Source organism: Rattus norvegicus, chromosome 5 (assembly GCF_021556685.1).
Source record: "Rattus norvegicus strain SHRSP/BbbUtx chromosome 5, alternate assembly SHRSP_T2T, whole genome shotgun sequence".
NCBI lineage: Eukaryota > Metazoa > Chordata > Mammalia > Rodentia > Muridae > Rattus > Rattus norvegicus.
In genome coordinates, this window is record NC_141538.1 from 146805105 (window position 1) to 146832183 (window position 27079).

Consider the following 27079-nt stretch of genomic DNA (forward strand, 5'->3'; position numbering starts at 1 on the left):
ATTCACAGGCAGTCCTCCATAGATCTGCCCTATCTCCCTCCTGCTTCCTCCCTCCAGTGCCCCGCAGGCCACTAAAGCTTGGCTGCTGCCCCAACAGTCCCACTAGGAACTTTTCCGATAAAAGACTCCAGCATGGGTTGGGGAGGTGGCTCAGTCAGTGTTTGCCACACAAGACTAAGGCTCTGAACTTAAAAGGCCAGGCATGGTGACACATGCTTGTAATCCCAGCACTGGGGAGGCAGAGACAGGCCATTGTCTGAGGCACCCAGCCTAGCCCACTTGGCAAGCTTCAGGCTAGTGAGAAATTCTCTCTCAACAAACAAGGTGAACAACTCTTTGAGGAACAATGTCCAAAGGTGACCACTGTATGGTGTATGGTATAGGTGACCACTGTGTGGTACGTATGCACACGTGCCACCGAATTCCCACACCTCTGTCTTCATCCTCCTCCCTCCTGCTTTGGCTTGACCCTTTATGCAATGTTGTCTTAGTCTCCATTCTGTCCCGTCTAGCCTTCCAGGGTAACTTAACAAGGTAACTCCCAGAGTACTTTCTCTTACAGGCAACTTAAAAACAAAGAAGCAAATAGGTGGCCCCCCTTTTTTATCCCTTAATAAATCTATCCTCCTTGTAAGTGAGTTTGAATTTCTGAGTTTGGCTTCTACAGCCTGACACACATCCGTCTCTCCAAGCAGGCCACCGTCCGCCCTGTGTCCAGAGCTCCAGTCAGACCGAATACCTGGTGGTTTCCTGAGTCTCAAAGACTCGCTCATGCCTATCTCACTTCTCCTTCTGCCTCCCAATGACTTTGTTTCCCCTCCTTGTCCCACTGCTGAGGGTCATCTCATTACCTGGGATAAACTCAGGCTGGACCACCATGAAAGCCTGAGTGTGACCCTCCCTGGAGACTGGAGCATTTTGTAGCCTCTATGTTACACACTGTCGACCATTCTGTGCACTCAGGAGCGTGACCTACGGTAGCCCTGTTGTTTGTTCTGAACGAGCAACTTTATTAAGTGTGCAGCAAGCCAAGGTAAAAGAATAAGTAAGGAGTGAGAGAGAGAGAGCAAACTGTGGTCAAGTCAGGTGCTCAGAGTGGCCAGCAGACGTCAACTGGGAAGCCCTTTTAAGGTTGCCAGCTGAAGTTCCAAATGGAGCCTGTCCCAGGCAGGACAGAGCGTCCCTTCTGGTGAGATGTTCAAGTGAAAGAAGAAATGGCAGCAGATAGAGATAGCATCATCCAGTCAGACACCCACAACATCAGACAGAAACCTACCAAGGAAGCTGAGGCAGCTGCAGGCACCAGGTGAGCTTTGCTCCCTGGGCAAACAGGGGAGCATCCCATGGCTGAACTTGGTGCGGTTAGATTTCTGACCTCTCTTTCCCACTTTTATATAACTGGATAAACAACAGTAACTTCTGTTGAAAACGTTGCCCCTTGAGAAGAGCTGGGTGTTCTCAAGGACACAGATTTTTACCCCCAGGGTCTTCACTGTTTTGCCCTCCCAGTCACAGATTTAGGGGAAGCCCACTCCTTCCTGGAATGGACTTAGAGGACACTTCGAGCCACATCTGCTTGGATCTGAAATGTGGAGGTGGGGATGCATCCCCACTTTGAGAGTCAGCTGCTCAGTGGGCTCAAACAGCTAGTGACAATCTACCAACGTGGTGCCCATTGTGTTAGCAGAGAACCCACTGCTTCCAGCGCTCGCTCTTTCTGGAAGGCAAGGCGTAGGTCTAGCATGTCCCCTGTCCTTGGCACCAGACATGGTGCTGGGCATCCTGAGAGGGTTCAGATAAAAATTCAATGACGTGAAGAGGGTAGGAAGAGATACAAGCAGAAAAATGCTGGTTCTCCCAGGGTATGGTGGCTCATGCCTGCATGCCCAGTTCTGAAGCAGGATCGCAATGAGTTCAAGAGTTCAAAGCCATCCTAGGCAGCAATGTGAAACTGTCTCAAAAAGATAGATAGATAGATAGATAGATAGATAGATAGATAGATAGATAGATAGATAGATAGATGGATGGATGGATGGATGGATGGATGGATGGATGGATGGATGGATAAGAAGTCATTCCATAATTTGTGACCAAGACAGACTCAGCCAGAGCCTTTCTCTGAAGACTTTTGAAAGAATAAGGAGACCATGTCACTCAGAAAAAGAAGGCAGCCCTGCAGTCAACACCAGGGTGAGAGGACTCCATGTATAGAGGACACACGTCTGCTTCCTAGACACCCCCTCTGTTTCCCTTCTCACACACTATCCTCTTTGCCACAACCCTAGCCAGGTTGTGGCCCCGCTCTATACCACCTGTCTTGGCGAAAGGGTAGAAGGGCCACTTCATTCTCAGTCCTACTGAATGGTCCGTTTCAGTGTCCCTGCCACATTCCAGGGGTGCCTTTGCATCAGAAATCTGTCTTCCGAAAGCACATTTACATGTCAGCTCTTTTCATCTCTTTACACTTGATTTAGTAAAAATTGCCATTTTTGACACATGCTCAAGAGCAGAATCCTGCATTAGAGAGCAGGCCAACATTTAGAGTTATTAACTACACCAAGCAGAGTTCCAAAAGGAGGAGTGAGCCAGTTAACACACACACATGCATACACACACACACACACACACACACACACACACACACACACACACACACACAGAGCATTAGACTCCACTTCTTCCTATCTGTCATTTTCTATTTCATTCTCTCTAGGCTGGTGCATCCATCCTGCAGCCTATGGGCCTCCTGTGTCCCACCATAGCTGTGAATGTGGCCTGACACATTTGCAGATGACAACATCATGTCACCATATCAAAAGCTTAGATGCCCCACAGGGATAAATTATATCCATGAACTCCTGTTCTCCATTACGATGGATTTCATCCCACACTAGGGTCAGGTTGCTCAGGGAGAGACATCTGAAGGTGATGCTAGGACCCAGGTGGTGACAAATTCTGAAGATGGCTGGCATGGGATGGAGGTAGAAAACAAGGCCTTTCCTGGTGACAGGTCCCTTCTTACTGGAGATGGCTCCCTGGATAGTTCCGTGCTCTTAGAAAAGTCAGTACAAAACAGTATGGCAGCAGAACAATGAAATCAGGCAAGCGCCCTGGATTCATACCTGCCAGCTTTGCTCCTTCCTGCCTGGAGTTGGCAACTTGCTTTCCCTCCTGCATGAGCAAAGCCTAAAGTCTTTGGCTACAGAATTGAGAACATTCGCTGACTAGAATCTTACTCCTGTGTCCTCAAACCACATTTTGTAATCTCTCTCCCAACCAGAATGTCACTAGAGCCTCATCCTCTTCAGTCTTTGTGGGGAGGGTACCATGCGATGCTGGGCTTGCTTTCTGGGAGGCCCCAGCCCAACCCCTGTTTGACCTCAGTCGGGGGTGGGTATGGGATACTTTTATTCTCCAGATTTAACTTGGAGCCTGGCTATGATTTTCTTCACATCTACGATGGACGGGACTCCCTCAGCCCTCTCATAGGAAGCTTCTATGGCTCACAGCTCCCCAGCCGCATTGAAAGCAGCAGCAACAGCCTCTTCCTCGCCTTCCGCAGCGACGCATCTGTGAGCAATGCTGGCTTCGTTATTGACTACACAGGTAAGGGCCTGGTAGTAGAGAGCTCCAAGCGGGGGGGCCAATGGGCTTAACCAGAAGCAGCAACATAGTACAGAAGGGAAGGTAACAGACTAGACCACAGAGACCCTGAAGAATAGTTATCTCCCCTGTGACACACCCCGCCCCAGATGGCTGAGTCTTACATATTTACATACCCCAGGGCTAAAAGAGCTAGGTACCATTTTTTTCTTTTTCTTTTCTATTTTTTTTCTGTCATCCTCCTTCTGTTTTCAAATCACTCTATCTTCTCTATTCTCTATAAGGCTCATTTATAATTCTACTTCACTCTCATAATCTCTCTCAGTACGTGCCAGCTAACACCTTCCCAGTCATTCCCCCACCTTGTGAGGATTCATGTTGAATCTCAGGCTTCCTTAGGCCTCAGCCAGAATCTCCGAACATCTTGGGAAACTGACCGTGTTTTACTCCATCTTCTGTTGCTATAACAAATACTCAAGGCTTAGTTCCTTTAAAAGAAAAAGGGGTTTCTCTAGCTCACCATTTTAGGCTGAAAGTCAAAGATTGAATCTGGCCTTCTGGTTGACCTCTCTGAGAGGTAGAGGGAACAGAACCTCAGTGGAGAGAACCTATGAATCAGAGATTACATGGCCTTACATGGCCAGACAGAGGACAGATGGCTGGAAAGACTCGGGAGCCAGTCTTCCTGTGTCTGTAACTGGCCACTATAACTCAGAGGCCCTTGAAATTACCTTAATCATTTTCAAAGGCAGCGACCCCATGTTCTGATTACCTCCAAGGAGGCACCATCTCTAAAAGGTTTCACCAGCAGCTCAACATATTGGATACCCATTGTCAACCTCCGGGACATGCACACAAAGCCAAACTATCCCAGCTCATATAGACAGGGTAGCCTGTGCAAATCTAAATTCCTAGTGCTTCAACACTGGCGTTCTGTCATAGACTGGTTACCATCTGATGGCGTCTCGTTAGCCTTCTGGTTCTGCCATTCACTTTTGGAGTTAGGCCAGTGGATAAATAGGGGTCAGAAATAATAAATATTTAGATAATATTTCCCTGTCATAGCTTCTCAGCTCTGTCCTTGTAGAGCTAAAATGACCATAGACAAAACATAAAAGAATGGGCATACGCATGTGTTGAGAATTCACCTGGGGTATGGTGGGGGCACAATGTGGAGTTGGCTTAGGAAAAAGCTTGCATACATTAGGACCTGGGTTTGGATCCCAAAGCACCCACATAAAACCCAGGGTGTCAGAGAGACGACCCAGTGGGTAAGAACATATACAGGGCAAGCATGAGGATCTGAGTTCAGATCCCAGCATCCACCAGGCAGGGCTGTATACGCACCTATGACCCCAATGCATCGAGGGACAGAGACAGGAGGAGCACTAAGGCTTGGCTAGATGCCAAACTAGCTTCAGCATCAACAGGAGACACTGTCTCAAGAGAACAAGGCAGAACATGGTAGAGTAGGATACCAGGGGTCTTCCTCTGGTATATACCCACACACGAGTGTGTACACATGCCACACACAAATGTGCATATAACACACACACACACACACACACACACACACACACACACACACAGTGTGTTTTGGGTCTGTTTGACACAGGCACTCAGCTCTGCCCTTGGATGCTATAACACCAAGGGGCAGAGCATAAAGGAGTAGGCATAACCATGTGTTAATAAAACCTCACAAAGATGACTGCGGTCCTTGCCTGGCCAAGAGCATAGCCTGCCAGTTAACTGGATTGAACATTCATGTTTACTACCTAGCAATCAGATGACCTTAGGCAGGTTATTTAACCACTCAAAATCCCCACTTGTTCATCCGTAAAGTAATGGCAAGAAAATTCCCACACAGCCAAGCTACAAAGCTCAATGAACCTGTGCATTGAAGCCGTTGGTACGGTGCCTGGCGTGTATCAAATACCCTGTGCTCTTCAGAGGTTATTAATAGTCAGGACGGTATTCTGGGCTCCCAGGCAATCCACATTTTTCTGCTCCATTAGTCTCCTTTTGACTTCGTCTTCTTCCTTAATTATCCCAGACAGCATTACCCAAATCCTAGCTCTACTTCTTCCTTGATTTGTGAACTTGGCAAGTTATTATCCTCTAGAACACTATCTACAATGTAGGCAGTAAAATTATGTCACAGATGGTTACTATCCAAAGACTGTATATATGTACATATGTGGACATATGTGCAGATGTATGTATATTACACAGTCTTTGAATATATATATGAAAGAGCCCAAGGGTGCTATTTACAGGATCAAGATCATCCCCCAAAGCATACCTATCAGCTCATCTCCCTAGTGATTCTAAATTCTGTCAGGCTAATCATTAATGCTAGTATGACATCTGTCTTCTTTAAGGACCAATTAGAGCACCTGTACCCACAATTCTCCACATTCCCATCTTACAACAAGCACACATACATTCTGACATAGGGACATGTGTGTGTGTGTGTGTGTGTCTGTGTGTGTCTGTGTGTGCCTGTGTATGTGTATGTATGTGCTTGCCTATGTCTGTGTGTATCTGTATATGTATGTGCCTGTGTCTGTGTATGTGTGTGCCTGTGTATGTGTGTGTATGTGCCTGTGTATGTGTGTGTATGTGCCTGCCTATGTCTATGTGTGTCTGTATATGTGTGTGCCTGTGTGTGTGCCTGTGTGTGCCTGTGTAAGTGTATGCCTATGTGTGTGTGACTGTGTGTGTGCCTGTGTATGTGTGTGTACGTGCCTGCCTATGTCTGCGTGTGTCTGTATATGTGTGTGCCTGTGTGGGTGTGCCTGTGTATGTGTGCCTGTATATGTGTATATCTGTGTATGTGTGATTCTGCGTGTGTATGTATGTCTATGTATGAGTACAGGTGCATGAGGAGACCATAACTCACCCTCAAGGGTGCAGTCTGCATCCTTTGAAAGATTCTCTTCTTGATCTGTATCTCACCATGTAGTCAGGGCTGGCTGTCCAGTGAGCCCGCCTGTCATAGCCCAGTGCTGAGATTACAGGCACACGATACCACACCCAGAATTTGCACATAGATTCTAGGGATTAACTTGAGTCTCATGTTTGCAGGGCAAGCACATTATTGACTTGGGTCATGTCCTTAGCCGTCATCCTCCCTTTGTAACCACTCCCTGGGGTGGTTGAACATTTCGACTTTCGTTCCAGTATTTTTGCTTTTGGAAAGAGCAGGAATGGAGCTCATCTATGAAGACCAGAAAGAAGCTGTTTCTGTGTTGCTGCTTTGGGCAGCTTGGGTTTTACTTATGACCATGATGGTGATGGGTTGGTCATCCTGCTTTATTATTTGCAGCCAAGCTCGGTCTGGCTGCAGGTCTATTTCTGATCCCCATTCCACCTCTCACTAGCTGAATGGCTTGGCGAACCCATTCTGTTCCTCTGATCAGCACATTCTTCATATGGCTCCTGGAGTGTGAGTTTACCCGGCTCTGCCTGCCGAGGACAGAGGCGAGATGACAGATTCGGAGGGGCTTTGAGACTGACAAAGTGATATTCCTATGTGTGGGCTGTCATCACTGTTATTAGTATAATAGCACTCAGGACGGAAAGCCTGTCCTCTTCTGAAATGTGAGCAGATGTGAACACACGCTGACTCCTGGAGCTCGTTGGTTGGCCACGCCCCTCATTGTCCAGCCAGACAAGGTAGCCACAGTAAGTCAGGCCCACACTCTGTACCACACACGGCCAGCCCTGGTACTAAGTTCTGAGGTAGTTGCTGGGGCTACAAGAAGACTAAGTAATTGTTCCCATCCTCCAGGAGTTTGGAAGTCACTGGAAATAAATGTCCTTGCCTTGCCTGTCAGGAGAATAGAACACATCATCGCAGAAGAGACCCAGATGTGCTGGACAGAAAGCCAAGTTCAAGAAACCCACCCAGACAGGCTAACCTTGGAAAGAGCCAGTCATCATTCTAGCATGGTGTATGTAGAAAGGGGTTCATAAGCCCCCACCTCAAATGGGGACCCATGGACGATTAGTGACCTCTGGATAAGGAAGGGTCAGTTTTCTTTAAAGATTCGTCTCCTAATAGGCCAGCCATTCTCTAGGGGAGGACCCCATTCCAGGAGTATATGTAGTGCATAGATTTGAATCCATGGGTTCATTCGATATAAAAAGTGAGAGGGATCTATCCAGATGTGGGGACAAACTATGCACAGAGGCTTGTGTGTCTGGAGAAAGTCATCAAAGAAATGACAGGCAGCGAAGTGACATCACGGAGAGAACAATAGGGCAACACCTGCAGGGCTGTGTAGGTCTGGAACAATTTTGTCTGCTCTGAGGGAAGCAGAAGGTCTTGCTTGTGTTTCCCATCTCCGTGGCCAGACCTGGCTGCCCAGGAGCCTGGGATATGTGCTGGTCCCTGGGAGCTGTCAGTCAAACCTAGGTTCCATCACTGAGCTTGGAAGAGGAAATGGAAAGCAAGTGCCACAGCTGACTCAGGCTCTGTGCGAGCTTGGTTTCAATTTCTTAATTTCAAACATGATTTGACTCATTCTGAATTTATGGGGTGACAGGTCACCACATCTCTGAGATTTGGATCTGATTTATCCAGTGGCCATTTCCTTGTCTAGCCAGAGCCTCAGGCATAAGAAAAGGCCAGATTTGATACAGGGGTCAGGGTGATGTACCGAGGGGGCACACTAGGAAGCCCAGGAGGAGCCCTTTGCCAGGCAAGAGAAGGTTCTCTGGGCCCAGCGAGTTCCAGAAATACACCCAGGACTGCTGACTGCTCCCTGCTTAGCTCTGTGGGGATGCCTCGAAGAGCAGGAACATTCGGAGGACTCAAATGTAAGAGACGATGGACATGACAGGATTATAGACCCTTGGGGTCCTGCCCCATCACTCAACAGGCTGATTGGCAGCTAAGTGACAGCCTCGAGCAATGGCTGCCATGTGTGTGTGCATTCTAAAAGGTACCCAGGTGACAGGGACTGCCCTCAGCAAAATTCCTCCTGAGCCATTTATCTCTGAACTCTGATATCTTCTCTTCCAGCTCTTCCCCCCTTAGCTCATTCCACACCAGAGCCCTCGTGCCGAGGCGGCTAGCATGCTAAGAACCACACCGCATTCTTGCCCTACATCAACACTCTACCCAAAATCCCAGGGCCAGTGACATTTTCCCAGTGCCACTTGGCCTACGCAGTGTGCTGTCCCTGCCTGGCTGACAGTCCTGATGACAGGTAGAGTAAAGGCTGCCTTCCAGGATGTCCTGGGATTTCTATGGGCAGAAAGACCAGCACGCTACTTCTCCTTCAGCTAGCCAGGCTCCAGCTGGTACTCTTAGCCCTTAGGATATATTAAGCGTAGTCCAGAGAGGTGTCAAAAAGAATCAATGAGTTGGAGACATCCACAGTTGCCTGTCTGGGCAGAGCGTGCGGCCACACAGAAAACTATTCAATAAACTGGACGTCACAGGGTTCTTGGGCACCCAACCAGAGGTGGGGGTGAGGTTTTCCACTTCCTCCCTGGTTCTGGGTTTAGGGCCCCTTTCATGAGCCTTGTGGAGCTGCTGTCAGCTCCACCCCTCAGGCCAGCACAGAGAAGGAACAGATGAAGAGGAGAAAGGTGGCTTCAAATGTTGGCTGTTGCCAGATATGTGGCTGGAGATAGGAAGCCAAGGAAACCTTGCCTATGCCGGCTAGGGTGAGAGCGGAGCCAGGGTCTGGGCCTGAGCACTGACCTTCTCTTGTAGTGTCCTCTGCCTTTCCCCAGGATGTTGGCAGAAACATAGGCTCACCACAGGCAGAGCAGTACTGTCCCCCAACCGCCGCTGGGGGAGCCAGCAAGGAGATGAAAAATGATACCCAAGGCAGAGAACCCACTTCCTCTTCTGTGGGTCACAGCAAGAAGGGGCAGGGAGGAGAACTTCAATCTTGAAGACCGTTCTCAACTTCAGACATGAAGGGAAACAGACTGGGCATCTTGAGACCCTCTGTCCTGCTCATAGGTCACTGATGAATTCTCCCCTCCCCACCCCCTCACTCTATCTGTTTTGTTCTGTTTCTCAGAAAACCCAAGAGAGTCATGTTTTGACCCTGGTTCCATCAAGAATGGCACTCGAGTGGGTTCCGACCTGAAGCTTGGATCTTCCATCACCTACTACTGCCACGGGGGCTACGAGGTTGAGGGTGCCTCCACCCTGAGCTGCATCCTGGGCCCTGATAAGAAGCCGATGTGGAACAACCCGAGGCCAGTCTGCACAGGTGAGAACAGCCAGGACCCTAGGGGCTGAAGGACCAAGGGATGTCTTGTGATAGATGGTGGTCAGAAGGGTCTGTGGTGGGGGAGGAGAAGGAGGATACAGCCTCGGGGGTACTTCTGTGAAGCAAGCAGGCTCTGACAAATGGGTTTGCACCAAAGGGGAATGGCTTTATCATTCACCCAATGTCTCAGTCCCCCTGGACAGTCATTTCTCTTGAGTGTGCCTATTCCCATTCAGGTGGATGTTCAGCTGAGGCTTGTAGCCTGCCATCTAGGAGGTACATACCATGGAGCGGGGACAAAGGTGACCTTGGGTTTACCCTTGAGGCTGTGGGCATTCTGAGTGATGTCTGTGTAAAGTAAGGCCACAAGATGATCTATGTTGTCATCTGTGTGTCAGAATCCACAGAGCATGGGGGCCACCCAAACTGAAAACTAATGAAGAGTCTGCCTGGCTCCATGGGAGAGGTCAGGACCAGGGCCACTTGTGGAAGCTGGCACCAAGAATAGGAACAGGCTGGCTGTGTGGTTCCCAGGAGGTAAAGTTTGGGGAAAGAAGTTCAGTAAACAGTAGCGCCTGCCCGCATCAGCCGTGGAACCAAAGACCATGTCTATGTCTAGGTTCTACTGTAAGCCCCAAGCACGTGCCTTCAAGGAAGGGCTCAAGCCAGCATTAATGCCTCCAGGGCAAAGGCTGGTGTGTGTCCTTGGGTCGATTTCGGGGTAAGGACAAGTGTACAGGGCCAGAGGCTCAGGCTGGACTGAAAGACAAGCAGCTGATAAGAGGCCACCAAGTCACCAGGCCCCTGTCCGGCTTCTTTTTCAGCTCCCTGTGGTGGACAGTATGTTGGTTCCGATGGAGTGGTCCTGTCTCCAAACTACCCCCAGAACTACACCAGTGGACAGACCTGTCTGTATTTTGTCACCGTGCCTAAGGACTACGGTAGGGTTTTCTTGGTTTGCTTTCCTGTTTTCTGATTCCTTCCGTTTCTTCCAAAATGGCAACCCCTTGTGGGACCTGGCAAGACAGCTTCCCAGGCAGGGCAACATGGTGTCCTGAGATACACCAGGAGGAGGCTTTCTGACCAGAGGAGAAAGAGGGGTGTTCACAGGCATGGAGTGGGCATGAGCTGACAATGGCTGACAAAGGCCAGGTGCTCCAAAACCCCTCAGCACAGCCGAGATTGGCAGGACTAGAAGGGCGGCAGATCCAGCCTGCCGGGAGCCCAGCTGTGAGTGGTCCTGGGAGCAGGAGGAAAGGAAGGGGGAATGGAGACTGCTTTGAAGGTACTGGTAAAGGAGGCAGAATGGGAACCCCATCCTTCTAGTCGTGCATCTGAGGAGAATCCAGGCGCTGAAAGGAGGAGGAGGAGCGAGGAACCCATGAGGCAAGTATCTAAGAAGTCAGAGAAACTTCCAGATCCCGAGACACCCAGGCTGAAGAAATAAAGATTGTCATCTTGACCATCCAGAGCAAACCATGCTACTCCTTCTCAAACATAAAATGGAAAGAGCAAAAGGCAGGGCCCAAATGCTTGAGTCATTCAGCAAGCGTTTAGTGCCACCCAGCAGGGCCACCTGCTCCTCTGAAGCCTGGCATCACCAAGGTGGGAGACACTTTCCTGCCTCCGTAACTCCCAGGCTCAACCCGTCCACAACTCTGCACCCTTAGCTCTGTGTGCGCACACCACCCCACCCCCGCTGAGACAGGAGCTGTAGGCCTGCAGGATTCCACTGAGGAAAAGTCATGAAACATTGTCCAGAAAGCCAGGAGCCCTTGATAGACAGCCAGTGTGCAGCACTCTGCTTCAGTTGCTCTCATGACAAGGAGCTCAGTCATTTGTCAGTGACCCAGTCTGGCCTGGCCAGCATCATGCAGCTAGAAGCTGTCCATGAGGTCCACAAGCACTGGCTGCTAAGGACGTGGCGCTCCAGGGAGCTCCTCTTCCTCAGTAAGGCCAAGCCCTGAGCCCAGGGAAGAGAGGCAGACTTCCTCTCCAGGAAGCAGTGACTTGTCCCCAGCTCAGTTCTGACATCATGTCACCAGAGACCATTCTGTGCTTCCCTTCTCGGGAATAGGATCACTCCACCGTGCTGCCTCAGGACCCTCAGAGTTAAATAAAGCTCTCTGAGACTTTCTTCTAGTTGCTAAGTGCAGGCTTGGGTGGGAAGAGGCACTAAATTGCGCACTCTACGAAAGCAGGAGCTCTGTGTGCCCTGCTAAACTCCATGGGATGGCAACTGTGATCACCCAGTGCTGTACCAATTTTCAGGGTATAGGAATGTTCTTTCCCCATGTGCTTCCTCTCCTCCGTATTCAAGAACTACAGTGGCTGCTACATTCCACACTGCCAACTGTTTTGTATTAAGGAGTTTATTTGGTGGCCTGAATCCCTCCTTCTCTGCCCCAGCACACAATATATACCAAACACAGATACCATATACACACATGACCTGAAGAAAATATATACAACATGCATGTACACAAAACACACACACACACACACACACAAACACACACACACACACAAACACGTGTACTGCTTCCTATGAGCTGAAAATTCCAAGCCCAAGAACCTGTGGTCCCTTCTCAAATTAACACAAGGGTCTGAGGAACTCTTTTAACCTCCGAGCCTCTGCTTCTTGGTCTACAAACTATGAATCATTTCTAGGAAAGCCACAGTCAAAGAAGACAGTACACACAACTAGTGTGGTCCCTGGCACCCAATGGGTGCTGGGTGAGTGCCACATCCTCTTTCAGATGAATAGGGTGGCAATATTGCCCAACTCTGCAGACCCATTGTTCTTGCCTTGGGGCCTGTGGCTGCCCCCCACTCCCACACCTCTTATTGCCCAAGAGCTGGTATCCAGGGGCTGACCTGGTTGGCTGGGAACTTGAAAAAAAAAAAGCCAAGGTGTTCACAGGTTCTTAAGATCAGGGGGAGGGGGAGAAAAGGAGGGTGTTACCAGAAACCCTTTCAAATCCTCACGTAGCTGCTGAAGCTACCTTGTGGACAAGATTGAGACTGGCTCAGTCTGCCTCCACCCAGCCTGACCTTGGCTCCTGTGAATGTTGCCTTGAACCCTGTGGAGACCAGCCAGGGACTCCCCAGCTGTCTGTGTCCCTGTGCCCAGGGTTGTCATGTGCTAATGTTGCAGCAGAAAAGCATGCTAACTGTTGGCCCCATGCACCAGTAACTCCCTTCAGCTGCGCTGCTCAGGCCTAAAGCCAGCAGACCTCCATCTCCTCCCCATGCCCCTCCACAGCCTGCCAGTCCTCTGCACTGAGGTTCCCATGCTTTGTCTCCTCCACAGTGGTGTTTGGCCAGTTTGCCTTCTTCCATACGGCCCTCAACGACATAGTGGAGGTACACGATGGCTACAGCCAGCACTCTCGGCTCCTCAGCTCACTCTCAGGCTCTCACACAGGTACCCAGGGCCAGCGAGGGATCGGGCTGGGATTGGGTGGTAAGGGGAGGATGGGCCATCCCCAGGACTATAGGTAAGAATGAGGCCCTATAAGCATCATGGTAAAAAATGTGCTGGTTTATAATCTGGACTAATGCCTCCACATCAGAAGGGCCACACGTAACAGAGGACACATGTGTGTGTGTGTGTGTGTGTGTGAGAGAGAAAGAGAGAGAGAGTGTGTGTGTGTGTGTGTGAGAGTGTGTGTGTGTGAGTGTGTGTGTGTGAGTGTGTGTGAGTGTGTGTGTGTGTGTGTGTGTGTATACACATATGTACATGCAGGCTCATACCCAGACCCCATCTTTTCTCTTCACTACCAGCATGTTGTGATTTCATTGAAGAAAATTTGGGGCCAAACCAAAACCGCCATAAGGGAGAATCTTGAATAAACAGCGCTCAGAAGTTGTCAGATTGCCAGGATAGAATGTGTGTCCCTCTGCTCTTCAGATGTATGCAGATCCTTACATCTTTTATTGAATAAAACAGTATTTGTGTTTCCCTGTAATGACTCACCATGAACTTCCCTCCGCCGCTGTGCAGCTCTTTTATAATGGGACGTCTAATGCGTCCCGGTGGCTCCTCCTACAGTTACTTAAGATCTATAGAACAAATTCCCCAGTGCTGTGCATTTAGCCGCTTCTGCATTACGGACACTAGCTCGCCGCGTAACACATTCCTTTATACATGTCCCTGCCCGCACCTCAGAGCAGATGAGTTAAAGAATGCAGCGAGTGGGGCTGGAGAGATGGCTCAGCGGTTAAGAGCACTGACTGCTCTTCCAGAGGTCCTGAGTTCAAATCCCAGCAACCACATGGTGGCTCACAACCATCTGTAGCGGGATCCAATGCCCTCTTCTGGTGTGTCTGAAGACAGCGTCAGTGTACTCATGTACATAAAATAAATCCATCTTTTAAAAGAGAAAGCAGTGAGGTCATTGAGGTTTTTTGTATAGGTTGTCAAATAACCCCGTCTTGCAAAAATTAAAGAAAAGTTACCAACTTGAAATGGGTAAATAGCATATCATTCTCTAATTTGCCTTTTTTATGGCCAGTGAGGTGGTGAACTTTTTTATAATGTGGTTATTGGCCCATACATCCTTGTTGCAAATTTGGGTCGATTTTTTCTATTAGTCCTCACCTTCTTCTTCATGAAGCAGAGCCTCACATGGCTACGGGCAAAACACAGTCTATAGCATAGGAATCTTACACACTATGAGCACCCCCTTCCACTTTGCCATTTGCCATGCGATTTTCTTCAGGGTATGTTTTGATATCAGAAAATTAAATGCCCCTTGAGAGATCAGATGGATCTTTCTTCCTCTGCTTGTATACAGGACAGACGGAGATCCCTCTGTTTTCCCATTCTCTTTGGTTCCGTCTCTTTGCCTCAACGCCTCTGGATCTTATTTTGACTTTTTATTTGCTACGGAGACTCAAGCCAATTAATCAGCCGTCCTGATATGATTTTCAAAATGCCAGATTTACATATTCTAATTATTGTGGGTATTTGGCTCTTTTCGGATACATTTCTTCCAAGTATATATTTCTCCCCGCGCAGGTTCTGGTTATTATGAAACTATAATGGTGCTTGGTGCTTTAATAACTTGTTTAAAGATTTATTTTTATGTCACGTGTAGGGGAGTTTTAGCTGCGTGTACAGAAGCACACCGCATGTATACAGTTTCCAAAGAGGCCAGAAGAGGGCGTCAGATCCCCTAGAACTGGAATTAGATGTGGTTATGAGCTGCCCTGTGGATGCTGGGAACCAAACTTTTAACTATAGGCCACCCTTCCAGATCAGTCATAATAACTTTAAAAGGTGTGGTCATTTAAAAGGTGTGTCATTTAAAAGGTGTGGTCATTTAAAAGGTGTGACATTTAAAAGGTGTGACATTTAAAAGGTGTGTCATTTAAAAGGATGGTCCTTTTTTGACTTTTTTGTTTTTTTTTTTCAGTTTTGTTGTTTTGTTTTATTTTTGTTTTGCTTTGCTTGTTTGCTTTCCAACAGGTCTTCCTACATAGCCCAGGCTGGCCTGAAACCTCTCACCCTCCTGACTCCCAGGCATGCCATACCACAACCAGCTCTTATGACATTTTAAACTGCCCATTCTTGCTTGTTTCTAATCTCCCAATATTACCTAGAAATACTTGTTAGTTTTAAAAAACTGTATATGACCGGCCCTACAGCTCAGCCGGTAGAGCGCTAGCCTAGTGTGTTATATAAAGGCAGGCACGTTCGATGCCTAGCACCACACAAACCAGTGCAGTGGTGCAGGTCTGCGATCCTAGCTAGCACTTGGGAGGAGGAAGCACAGAGTCAGGAGTTCAAGGTTAGCCTCAGCTTCATTGCAGATTCAAGGTCAGCCTGGGCTACAGGAGACACTGATGCAAAACAAGAAAAAAACACATAGGAATTATCTCTAGAATTTCACAAAATGTATAGATTATGTTGAAGAGGGCATACGTCTTTATACTAGCCCTCGTCCCCATCCGGGAGTACCTCTCGGTTTACCTGGTGCAAACCACAGGGGAAAACTGCCACTTTCGGTAAGCGATAGTGATTTGTGTCTGTTGTTCCTAACTTTCTTCCGATCTATCTCACGGAGGTTTTTAGCAGTCTTTATTGCTCTCTTATTATAAACGGGCCCTTCCACTCCCCTCGTGTTTTCTAGCGCCTCTCTGCTAGTCAATCCCAAGACTGACATTCAGAGCATATTCCTCCTATAAACCCATTGGACCGTCCTCAATATTGCTAATATCACAGACTAATTCTCGGCTGCTGGGTGAGAGGCACCATCATTTCGATTACATTCCCTTCCTTTGTTTTATTTCCTGCCCCTCGGTGGGTTTTCTTTTCTTTCCATGGTTCCCAGTCCGCCCAGGTAGATTGTTTGAATTTCAATGCTAATATTTTATCTTTTGGTAAAATTCATTTCAGAATTTCTCTTCATTTTGGTGATGTCATTTATACAATATGTGATTTTTTTTTAACGTCCCTTGCTCCAGTGCTTAGGTCCCTGCCACTGGAGCTCTGAATTCATGGTCCCCTTCCCTGCTTAGCTATGCCACAGCTTTATGAGCTTCTGTTGCATTGGGGAATTCTTACTGCTCCAAATCGATCGGTGCGTCTGTGGAGTTTGTCAGTGTTTAGTTAGCCACTGCCCTTATTTCATAAATCCTCTCCTCTGTTGCTTCTTCAAAGTACTGTGTTCCTCTCGCCCTGATGTCCTGAGCAGAGAGCACCACTGGTGCTTTTCCCTGTGCAAGAACGCACGTGTGGACAATGGTATGCTCAGTCCGCGCATGGTTACAGCAGTGGATTCATCCGGGCCCCGTGCTGCTCATGTCGATATACACCATTTGAGATGCACTACGTTAATACCTGTTACTCCTTTTATAGCCCAAGAGTTAAGAATGTCCCTTCTGGGGCTAATGAGATGGCTTGGCGGTTTAGATCTCTTGTTGCTCTTGACGAGGACCTAGGTTCGATTCCCAGCGCCTTCACGTTTGCTCACAACCATCTGTAACTGCAGTTACAGGAAGCCAGACTGATTCTTGGCTGCTGGGTGAGAAACACCACCGTTTGCCAGTATATTTGCTTCCTTGTTTTATTTCCTTTGATTCCCACCTCTGGTTCCTGGTCTATCCAGGTAGATTGAATCTCAGTGCCAATATTTTATCACGTGTAAGATTGAGATTTTTATGCTAATGGTCTTAGTAAAATTACTTTTAAGTTATAAATTCCTCACCCAAGGATGAGTCTTGACGTTGACCTTTAGTCCTTACCTCGTTGGCAGTACAACTGGAGTTAGGGAGCCCTCCCTCGTACTTCTTCCTTGATAGCTCCTGGCTTATCCCTTTCCGTTCTTTCCTTCACCAGGGCTCAGAACCACAGCCCCTGCCCGCCCCCTTGTCACCTTGCAGATTCACAAATGCCTTCCTCTGGCAGGGCCGGGGAACATCAACTTGCTTACAAATCAAATTACAAGTCTTGAGAAAAAAAAAAAACTGGGCAAATTGCTCTGTCTTAGTCCAGCATTTCCTATTACAGACAAACCAGGGTCCAAGCTGAGCCCTCATCCTTGCGAATCGCGAATGCTCTGCCATCCGTGGGGCTTTTGTGTTTTCTTATTTAGGAAATTAAACAGCCCTCTAAGCTAAGCTCTTTTTTCTCATCCTGTCTGGTGCTCTGCCCCAACTCAGCACACTGTCTTTCTTTTTAAACTCTTTTCCTTCGGGTTTTCACAGGAGCTCCCCATTTTCTGCTTGGTGTGTGTGTGTGTGTGTGTGTGTGTGTGTGTGTGTGTGTGTGTGTGTGTGTCACTGTATTTCTCTCGAGGCTTTGATCTCTTTGTGTCCTTTTCCTGTAGATTCTGAGAGAATACCCTAGTTTCACGTCCACGTCATTTCTGGATGTCTGCACAATCCACAAGCTACATCAGGGTGCCAGAGCAAGCTTCTCCTCCCTTCCTGTGTAGCCTTCGCCGACCTCGGCTCTCCTCTGCCATATCTTCCTTGGGCATTGGAGATGCTGGGCTCCACTTAACCTTGTGCAATCATGGCTGAAAACCCCCCCTCTGTTCTCCTCTGCAATTCACATGAAAGATTTGCTTTGACTTCTCGAAGTAGCCTCTTCCTTAGAAATTTCCCTGCAGCCGGTGATTTCTGTGTTTTCCCAGGAGCAGGGAGGAAGCATGCGTGTTGTCAGGACTGAAGTTATCTGGGTTCTGCCAGCCATCCCTGGGCTTCTCATTCACAGATGCCAGGAGGACAGGAGAATGGGGTTCCCTCTGCTCATCTCCCTAGAGAGGCAGAGCTGGGAATGACAATGATAAGGACAGGGGAGACTTTGTCTTCCCGGGGTTCCTTCTGCCTCAGCAGCCAGAAGTTACCTGACTCTTAGCTAGGGCAAATGATTCTGGGCCACATGGAAATCTAAGCAGGCTGAGCAAAAGGTTCTCCCTCATCCCTGTGGCTGGCGGGCAGCAAGGGCTTTTCTAGAGGCATCAGGACATCCATGTAGCCAAGGATAGCCTCAGGCATGCTGAGTAACTGAGGGTGGAGGTTGACCTTTAGCTTGTGGTCCTCCTTTCTGCCTCTGCCTCCCAAGTGCTGGGATTAAAGGTGTGCACCACTCTGCCCAGCTAACGAGGTGCTGGGGGATCTAACCCAGAGCACTGTGCATCCTAGGCAAGCACTCTATCAACTGAGCCACATCGCCAGCTCCCATCGGGACCTTCCCACTGTAAGGTACAGGCTCGGGTTGCCTCAGGTCCTGGAATGTGCAAGCAGTCTCTGTGTTAGCTATGGCTGCCCCTCCCTCCTGACCCGGATTCTATCTGCAGAGCGTTAACAGCCACACTTACTGTCCTCCTCTCTCCTCCTTCCTCTTGGCAGGAGAGTCGCTGCCCTTGGCCACCTCCAATCAGGTTCTTATTAAGTTCAGCGCCAAAGGTCAAGCATCAGCCAAGGGCTTCCACTTCGTGTACCAAGGTATGTAGGATGTGGACCCTGGAGAGTCAGAAGTCATCTCGGTGACTTTGTGTCCCTAGGAACAGAGATTCTTTTCTATGAGGATTGGGGGCAGGGAGGCAATGTGTGGAATAGTTTCTTTCAGTCTGTTTACCTGAGCAACAGTTTCTGGAATAAATTTGGGAAGTTAATTCCTTTCCTACCCTGCCTGTCTCCTCTCCCGACCCTCCACACACTTTGTCTGGTACATGTGTGATGTTGCTAGTTTATCAGACCAGTCCTCTTACTTCATGGAACTTGGTTTTGTCTGCAGCGTAGAGTAAAGGGATGGGACAAACAGGCTTTGATCAGGGAGGCAGACGCCAGCCGTTCGACCCCTAAGAACCACCGATCGCTGTGTAAGGAGTGAGGGTGATACTGACAGCTCGCTGGCCAGTTCAAAAGAGTCCAGAGCCCGGCAGGCAATCGGTGTTCATTCTGGGTCACTAAGAGCCAGCAGCAGCTTGAGACATCCTTACTTTCACCTGCCAAATCCAGTCTACCCCTGCCCAGCAACAACCACATAGTTAAGGCCTCCAGTCTCCAAGCACAGCCTTCCCTGTTTGTTCCACACTGCCCAGGAGGCCACGTGTATTACCCTGTGCAGGGGCAGTTCCACTATGATGGGCGCCATGGTTCCCACAGCCACCATTATGTTCAAGTCAACTGCAGACCCTGTGAAGGGGGCTTAAGAGAGGCCAGTGAGCAGGGTAATGCCTCAGAGAATGGAGGGGAAAGGGTTATTGCTTTTAGGGAGCATGGGCCCGGGTAAGGAAGATGTATCACTAGGAAAGCAAAGAACAGCCCTGAGACTGAAGTCTGGGCCCTGGGGCTGTCACTAGCCATGATTTCCAGAAACTGGGTCCAACATCGAGTCTAGCAATGTGCCTCAAAATGATCCCTGCCCTGGAAAGTGTCCATGCCAGCCTTAAAATGTACCCTGAGCTCCCAGAGCCCCCTCCGGCCTTGTCCTGCATGCATCATCCCCGGGGCCGGTTTCTACAGGGATGGGGCCTCACACCTGATCCTCCTCTTCCTCACAGCGGTGCCCCGAACCAGTGCCACGCAGTGCAGTTCTGTGCCAGAACCTCGCTATGGCAAGAGGCTTGGCAGTGACTTCTCCGTGGGGGCCATCATTCGCTTTGAATGCAACTCAGGCTATGCCCTGCAGGGGTCCCCAGAGATTGAGTGCCTCCCGGTACCTGGGGCTCTGGCTCAGTGGAATGTCTCTGCGCCAACCTGTGTGGGTAAGTGTGGGTAAGTGGGTAAGGGCAAGACAGAGAGGGGAAGGAGAAACAGAGGAAGGAAAGGACTGGGGATGGAATTCTCTCCCCAAGGGACACAGCCAACCATCAGCGATATCCTCAAGACACACAGCAGCCCTGAAAGTCCCATTCAGGCCAAATAACTCCCTAGGCCTGCAGGGCAGAGTGAACGCAGAAAGGGGAAGGGATCCTGCAAAGAGGGATAGCCACGAAGAGAGGAACAGATACAGCTCACAGGACAGCCATTGTCTGTGGTCAAATCCTCAAGAAGTCTGAGAACAAGAGATCCCAAGGGGAGAAGCCATCACGGAAAGGAGGCTCAGCAGAGGCTGTGGACCCTACAGGTTGTGAGAGATGTGGAGGGGTATTGAGGGCTACGGGAGAAACCAACACAAGATGAGTTAGAGCTTCCTGGAGACCCTGACAGAATGGGCTGGGCACAGAGGGCAAGGAAGAGGCTAGCACATGGAGGTGGCCCAGCAGAGCCAAGAGATCCTGAGGGAAGTGGAGTTGGAAGCCATTTAGGAGAAGCTAGCCGAGGAGGAGACCCAGCAGAGACCCCAGGCCCTGAGGGAGGCACGCAGAACAGCTCTCATAGGGCCACCACAAATACGAGCCAAGGAGCCTCTGACCAGCGCACATCTCTTCCCAGTGCCATGTGGTGGCAACCTCACCGAGCGCAGGGGCACCATCCTGTCCCCCGGTTTCCCAGAGCCATACCTCAACAGCCTGAACTGCGTATGGAGGATCATGGTCCCTGAAGGCGCTGGCATCCAGGTAGGTACAAGGAGGCACCCCAGTTAAGTGGCTGTTGTTTGACTGTGAGCCAGGCTAAAGTAGAAGGAGAAACAGCAGCTTTGCCCTTGACCCTGTGTCTTTGGAAGCACATTGTGGATATAGAGCTATGGTTCCCAGAACATGAGATCACAGCATCTCTAGGAGAGGGAGGATGGGAGGCAGAACTTAAGTCCAGTCAGGCAAGATGGCCCAGAGAAGAAAGTGGGCTTACAACTGCAATGTGAATTTGGAAGGTTCTTAGGAGATGTTCAAATGATTTGAGGTGTGTATTTAAGATCATTAAAGAGAGAAAGTGGGGGATCAGGAAATCGATCACCAAGCACGGTGAGGCCAGGCGAGAACAGCCAGGCATACACCAATCTACATAACATATGCTCAGGGCAAGAGCAACACAGGGAGGCATGGGAGGGGAGCCAGAGTCTACGAGGATCTCAGCTGGACTCACCCAGTGGGAGAAGGAAACCCAAAGGATACCCCAAATGTGAAAAGGGGGCCAAAAAGGGGGCCCAGGAAGTAGAGTTCTTTCATGATGCACATAAAACCCTGGGTTCAATTCCCAGCACCACATACGCCAGGTGTGCTTGTGCATGCCCATAATCAGGACCCCCAGGAAAGCAGAGGCAGGGGGATTAAAAGCTCAGCCATCCTCAGCTACATAGTAATTCAGGATTAGCCTGAGCCATATGAGACCCTGTCTCCAAAATAAATAAAAATAAATAAATAAATATCCCACGGGAAGAGGAGGGAGGGAGGCCCTTGAGCCGCGTGACCGACAGCTCAGTCCTTCTGTCTGTCCAGATCCAAGTCATCAGTTTTGTCACAGAGCAGAACTGGGACTCTCTAGAAGTGTTTGACGGAGCAGATAACACCGTTAACATGCTGGGTAGTTTCTCAGGTAAGATGGGACATCCAGGGCTTCCGTATGGTTGTGATAGACAGCGCCATCACCATCATCATCATCACCACTGTCACCATGATCACCACCATCATCACCGCTGAGGTTTGGTATCCCCACCGCTGCCCACCCAATGGCAGGCATGTGCCAGAGTGTGGTGTACAGTTTTGCCCAACGGTCCGAGAAATTATCTGACTCTGCTAGGCCCAGACATCTATGATGTTAAGATAGGAAAAAGATTCATGCATGTCCAGATAAACTGTCTGCCCTGCGGGGCTGACCACATAATTGTACGTGTTGATCCACAACCATCAATTCTAACTAATACCAGAGCATTTTTTTTATTTCTATTGTCCGGAAAAGAAACTAAGTGCCAACTGCATTCAGTCTCCACCCCCCCACTTGCCCCGCCCCCAGACTCTGTCAACCACTGATCTTTCCATTCCCATAGACTTTCCCTAGTCCAAGAAGCTCATACAAATGAAATCTTACACCATGGGGCTTTCTGACAGGCTTCAACATGATTGCTGGGTTCTCCCAGTGTCAGTTTGAGTCAGCACTGTCTGTGTGAGGAGGCCATTTCTTCATATACCCGCCCACCACTCAGTAGATGTCTGTGTCACCCTCATTATGAAGCCACTGTGACTAACGCTGGGGTGGTTATTCATTCACTTGCAAGTTCTGGCGTCCCATACGTCCTCAAGAGCATATAACAGAACCATCATTGTTTCATTTTTTAAGGAACAACACAACACCTCCCCTGAAGTGGATTCCCTCCTGCCCATCCAATGGCGAGCATGTACCAGAGTATGCTAGGTGGTTTGGTCCAATGGCTCAGGAAGTTACCTGAATGTGCTAGGCCCAGAGGTTCCACAGATAGATAGAAAAATGATTCGTGCACACCCAGACAAACTGCCTGCTTTGCTGGGTTGACCATACAACTGTCCATGTTGGAATCATTTTGAAGAGGACTGAGCAGAGACCAGACTCCCAGCCCTCTTACGGCCTGAGGAGCATGCCCTCCTGCAGCATAGGTCTATGGCACTGTTCATCCATGGCTTCCCTTCCCTGGTCCATTGTCTACCTGACATTTGTCATTTAGTAAGTTTGTTCAGGGGACACTGGGGTTGAGGGGGGGGTACAGGGAGCAGAATATCAGCCGGCAATAGAAACAGAGCAATTAGGTAGGAATTGGTTCCCAGGAGGGTGTGCCCGAACGACCCTTGCTGTTCTCTCCCAGGAGCAACAGTGCCCGCCCTCCTGAACAGCACCTCCAATCAGCTCTATCTACATTTCTACTCTGACATCAGCGTGTCTGCCGCTGGCTTCCACTTGGAATACAAGAGTGAGTGAGAACCCAGGGTCATAGCCGTGTGTGGGGGTCTGGGTGGGAACAAACGGTGTCTGAATCCCTACTCTCGGTGTGGGCTAAACTGGGCAGTACCCACTCCTTCCCGCTTAAGTCTACCACTGACCACAGAGAGAGGCTGAGGATTAGAGAAGACCAGAAGCTCTCTAAAGCTTGTATACTCAACACTGGGCTCAATCCAGGACACACTGACCTGTGAACCCTCTAGATACCCTAGAACCTGCATGGACAGCACTTAGTGTCAGCCTTGGCCCCAGTAGATATTCTTTGGATATAAGAAAATGGAGGCGATGATGGTAAGCTTTACTGGTTCAACCACCTGTGACAACATGGACACATGGAAAGATCTGATGGGGTCAGAATGGAGCCAGCATCAGAAGTTAGGCAGACGACCGCCTGGGTCTCCTAGAAGAGCAAACTTTCTCCAAGTGGTCGAGGGAGGGCCAGTTGGATCCCAGGATGCTCAACATCCTGGAGGCATCGAAGTGCTCCTGTAGGTGAGACCTGCACCTAGTTGTGGACATGGCCAGTCTCCTTCTATCCTCATCACCTCCCCAATAGATGTTTTCAAGTCACTCTGCTGTGAGCTCCCCTACCGAATGGTAAGGGCGTTCCTGTGAAGGCAGGCAGCAGGCAGCCACGAGGAAGAGCCTCGTGCTCAGTTTCGCAGTTGCTTTACAACTCATCCTTGGGGCCTCTGCCTCACTGCTGAGGGGTTGGGACATAGCCACCAACAGACTTCATTTCTAAGCGTCAGAGTCCCATCTCAGAGGCATGGGCACAATCTGGGAATGGGGAGAGAAGACAGCAGTGTATTCTGGGGTGACCGCAGTGTATTGGGTTTTTTTTGTTTGTGTTAGGGGTTTATGATATTAGGGATGAAGCCCAGAATACCACACATGCTAGGCAACCACTCTACCACTGGCTACACCCTCAGCCCAGTGCCCTCTAGCTTTGGTAAGGGTCACACAAGTGCAAACATTTGTTAAAACACGACATATATCCTCAAATGGTAATGACACCTACATAGGATACACACGGCATATTCACCCATAACGACTGCATAGGATACACACGGCATAGTCACCCATAATGACTGCATAGGACACACATGGCAAAGTCACCCATAACAACTACATAGGATAGACATGGCATATTCACATATAACGACTGCATAGGATACACACGGCATAGTCACCCATAATGACTGCATAGGACACACATGGCATAGTCACCCATAACGACTACATAGGATAGACATGGCATATTCACACATAACGACTGCATAGGATACACAGGGCATATTCACCCATAACAACTGCATAAGATAGACACGACATATTCACATATAATTTGTATAATTGATCGCATGTCAATTTTCTTCAGGAAGAAAAATATACTATCAGAGTTTTACCTCTAAAGTGCACCAAGGACTTGGGAGACAGGCTGGCAGCAGGTTCCCGGGGCTGCCAAGTAACCCCTTATTCTTCATTCCTGGACACTTGGCTACCTATAGACTACCCAGGGAGCCTGTGTCTCTCCAGGGTAGGCTACCCTGTCTCATAACTCCCCGGCCCGTCTCATATAGCCACGTAGGCTGCTGACCCCTCTACGGCCCTGTTTTGGTGCAAAGCACACTTTGAAGGGGAGAAGACCTCTATCCAGCAAGCCCCATGCCCTTAGGAGTCTCCTAGCTCTAACAGACGAGTGAGCTGTACACGGAGTCCACCCGCACACACGGGTCTACTTCATACATCTTAAGGCTGGAATGTGTTCATGTGACCTCAGAGCTGGACGGCTCTTGGACAGACCTGGAGTGACACTGACCTTGGCCTGAATCCCAATTTTATGGCTTAAGACCACACATATGGGCCACTGTCACCCTCTCTAAGAGATGGCAGTTAAGGCCTGCAGCAAGTGGGCGGAATGAGGTAGCAGGCTCAGTGACCCTGCCTCGCTCAGGGGACAGGCTCAGAAGGAGCAGCTCCTCTTTCTCAGCTCCTCAGAAAGAGATGACTGTGATGACTATGACTGTGATGATGACGTCAGGGCCACCCCTAGGAAGGACAATTAGTACAGCTGGACTGAAGGAACATAGGTAGAACTTTAAGTCAAGAAAAATGAACAAGGGAGAGTTTGAGAGCCCATAGAGTGAATCATGGGAGGGGGTGTGGCCTGCCCTTGATGGTCCTTGAGTTATCCAGGATGGCCATGAAGATGTATTTCAGAGTGAGCAAGGACTCGAGGAGAGATTTTAAGAGTCATCGGTGCCTGTGAGTTTGGGTGACTTGAAAGCAGCTCAAAGCTGTGACAAGATCTTACAGTGCCTGAGGACTAGCGCTGAGCATGGAGGGCCAAGTGTGAGGGGCTCCCCTCATAGAAGGGGACGGCCCTGACCTTGAGTTAGGAGCCAGGAGAGAGTCTTGCTGGTGGGCCAACTTCCTTCAGGCCAGCCTGTCCTGGAGAAGGGACTTTGGGCCCTGAGCATCACGGAAGTGCCCTGTCTTCAACTTCTCCTTGCTCTTCTGTCCTTCCGGTGGCCTCTCTTCTTGCCACAGACACTGTCTTCTGAGGGCAGAGGAAGGGAAGGGAAGTTGAGAGCAGGTACAAGAGGGACATTGGAGAGGCTCAGAGAGGCCTGGGGGTCTGCAGCCAGGGTGGCCTGAGGCTGCACAAAACAGCTACAGTTCCTGAAGTGGCTCCCCCGTCCCAGCTTTGACCTGGTGAGCCTCCCTCCATCCTATACGTTCTGACTTCCTCTGCTTGCCAGATAGAGAGGCTGGCAGGTGCCCGGGAAGGCACAAGTCTTGGACCCCAAGCAGCCAGCAGTACCCTCAGCCTCTGCCACCTCAACCTGCAAGCTTATGCACTCTTCTCTCTCCCTGCTTTGGTCTTGTCCAGCGGTGGGCTTGAGCAGTTGTCCCGAACCAGCTGTTCCCAGCAATGGGGTGAAGACAGGAGAGCGCTACTTGGTGAATGATGTGGTCTCTTTCCAGTGTGAGCCGGGATATGCCCTCCAGGTACCTCCCTCTCCTCAACCAAAACCCAAGGGCAGGGGCAGCCGCCATACCCACTGGGGATGGTTATCTACTCCTGAAACTGTTCTTGCAAAAACAAACTTCGTCGATGGTAAAGACTTTGAACAATCCAGCCTGGAATGTGTCCCTGCAAAGTCGGATTTGATTGGACTTGGGGAAAATTTAATTTCCCTTTGAGGGCCCATGAGGGAATTTAGTAATTAGAGGAAACTCACAAGGAAACCTCTTGTAATGAGAATTCTTTAGCGATGCTTCTTCATAAGTGGTCTCCCCTCAAATCTCTCTCCTTCTGTCTTACCTCAAGTCCCAAGGTGATCCCATGTGTCTGTATGTCTCTCCCTTAATGCGAGGCCTAGAGCAAGCCCCCGTTCTGGGTTATATGTATAACTGTGCCCCGGGGAGCCTCTAGCCCACTTCTGTTCCGATTCCTCCAGGGCCACGCCCACATCTCCTGCATGCCCGGGACTGTGCGTAGATGGAACTACCCGCCTCCGCTCTGCATCGGTAAGAGAACCGACTTCAAAATCCACTAAAGCCCAAATCCCCAGGGATCGGAGCTCCCAGCCGTACTTCTGTGTTCAGGTTCAAGTCAAAAGAAATTCTGATGTTCTGGATTTGTTCCAAGTCAGTAGTTTCTGAAAGACATTTTGTAATTTCTAACTCTCATTCAAAGCTGTCCTGACTTATAGAAGGCTCTACCCACCCACTAAAAAAAAAAATCACAAGGTTGCTCACCTGAGACTATGGTGAGGGCCACTGTGGTCCCACAAAACCAGCCAGAGCCCAGAAGGCGTTTTTAGGCGCATTGGTTTGTCTGATGACTTTGTCAAAGGACGGACTAACAGACCTGCTTGTCATGTGGGTTGCACATAAGATAAGGACTTGACTTGGTTTCA

General features: G+C 49.4%; 1 protein-coding gene across 3 annotated transcripts in view; it reads left to right on the forward strand.

Moving 5' to 3' along the window:
- Positions 1 to 27079, forward strand: part of Csmd2 (CUB and Sushi multiple domains 2) — a 569250-nt gene that overhangs the window by 455234 nt on the left and 86937 nt on the right. For all 3 annotated transcript variants that reach the window (XM_087548710.1, XM_087548711.1, NM_001446899.1), the window contains 11 exon segments: positions 3419 to 3606; positions 9648 to 9842; positions 10667 to 10783; positions 13156 to 13269; positions 18705 to 18800; positions 19862 to 20065; positions 20736 to 20860; positions 21680 to 21776; positions 23017 to 23121; positions 26047 to 26165; positions 26618 to 26687. In XM_087548710.1, the coding sequence (XP_087404836.1) occupies positions 3419 to 3606; positions 9648 to 9842; positions 10667 to 10783; positions 13156 to 13269; positions 18705 to 18800; positions 19862 to 20065; positions 20736 to 20860; positions 21680 to 21776; positions 23017 to 23121; positions 26047 to 26165; positions 26618 to 26687 (1430 nt within the window).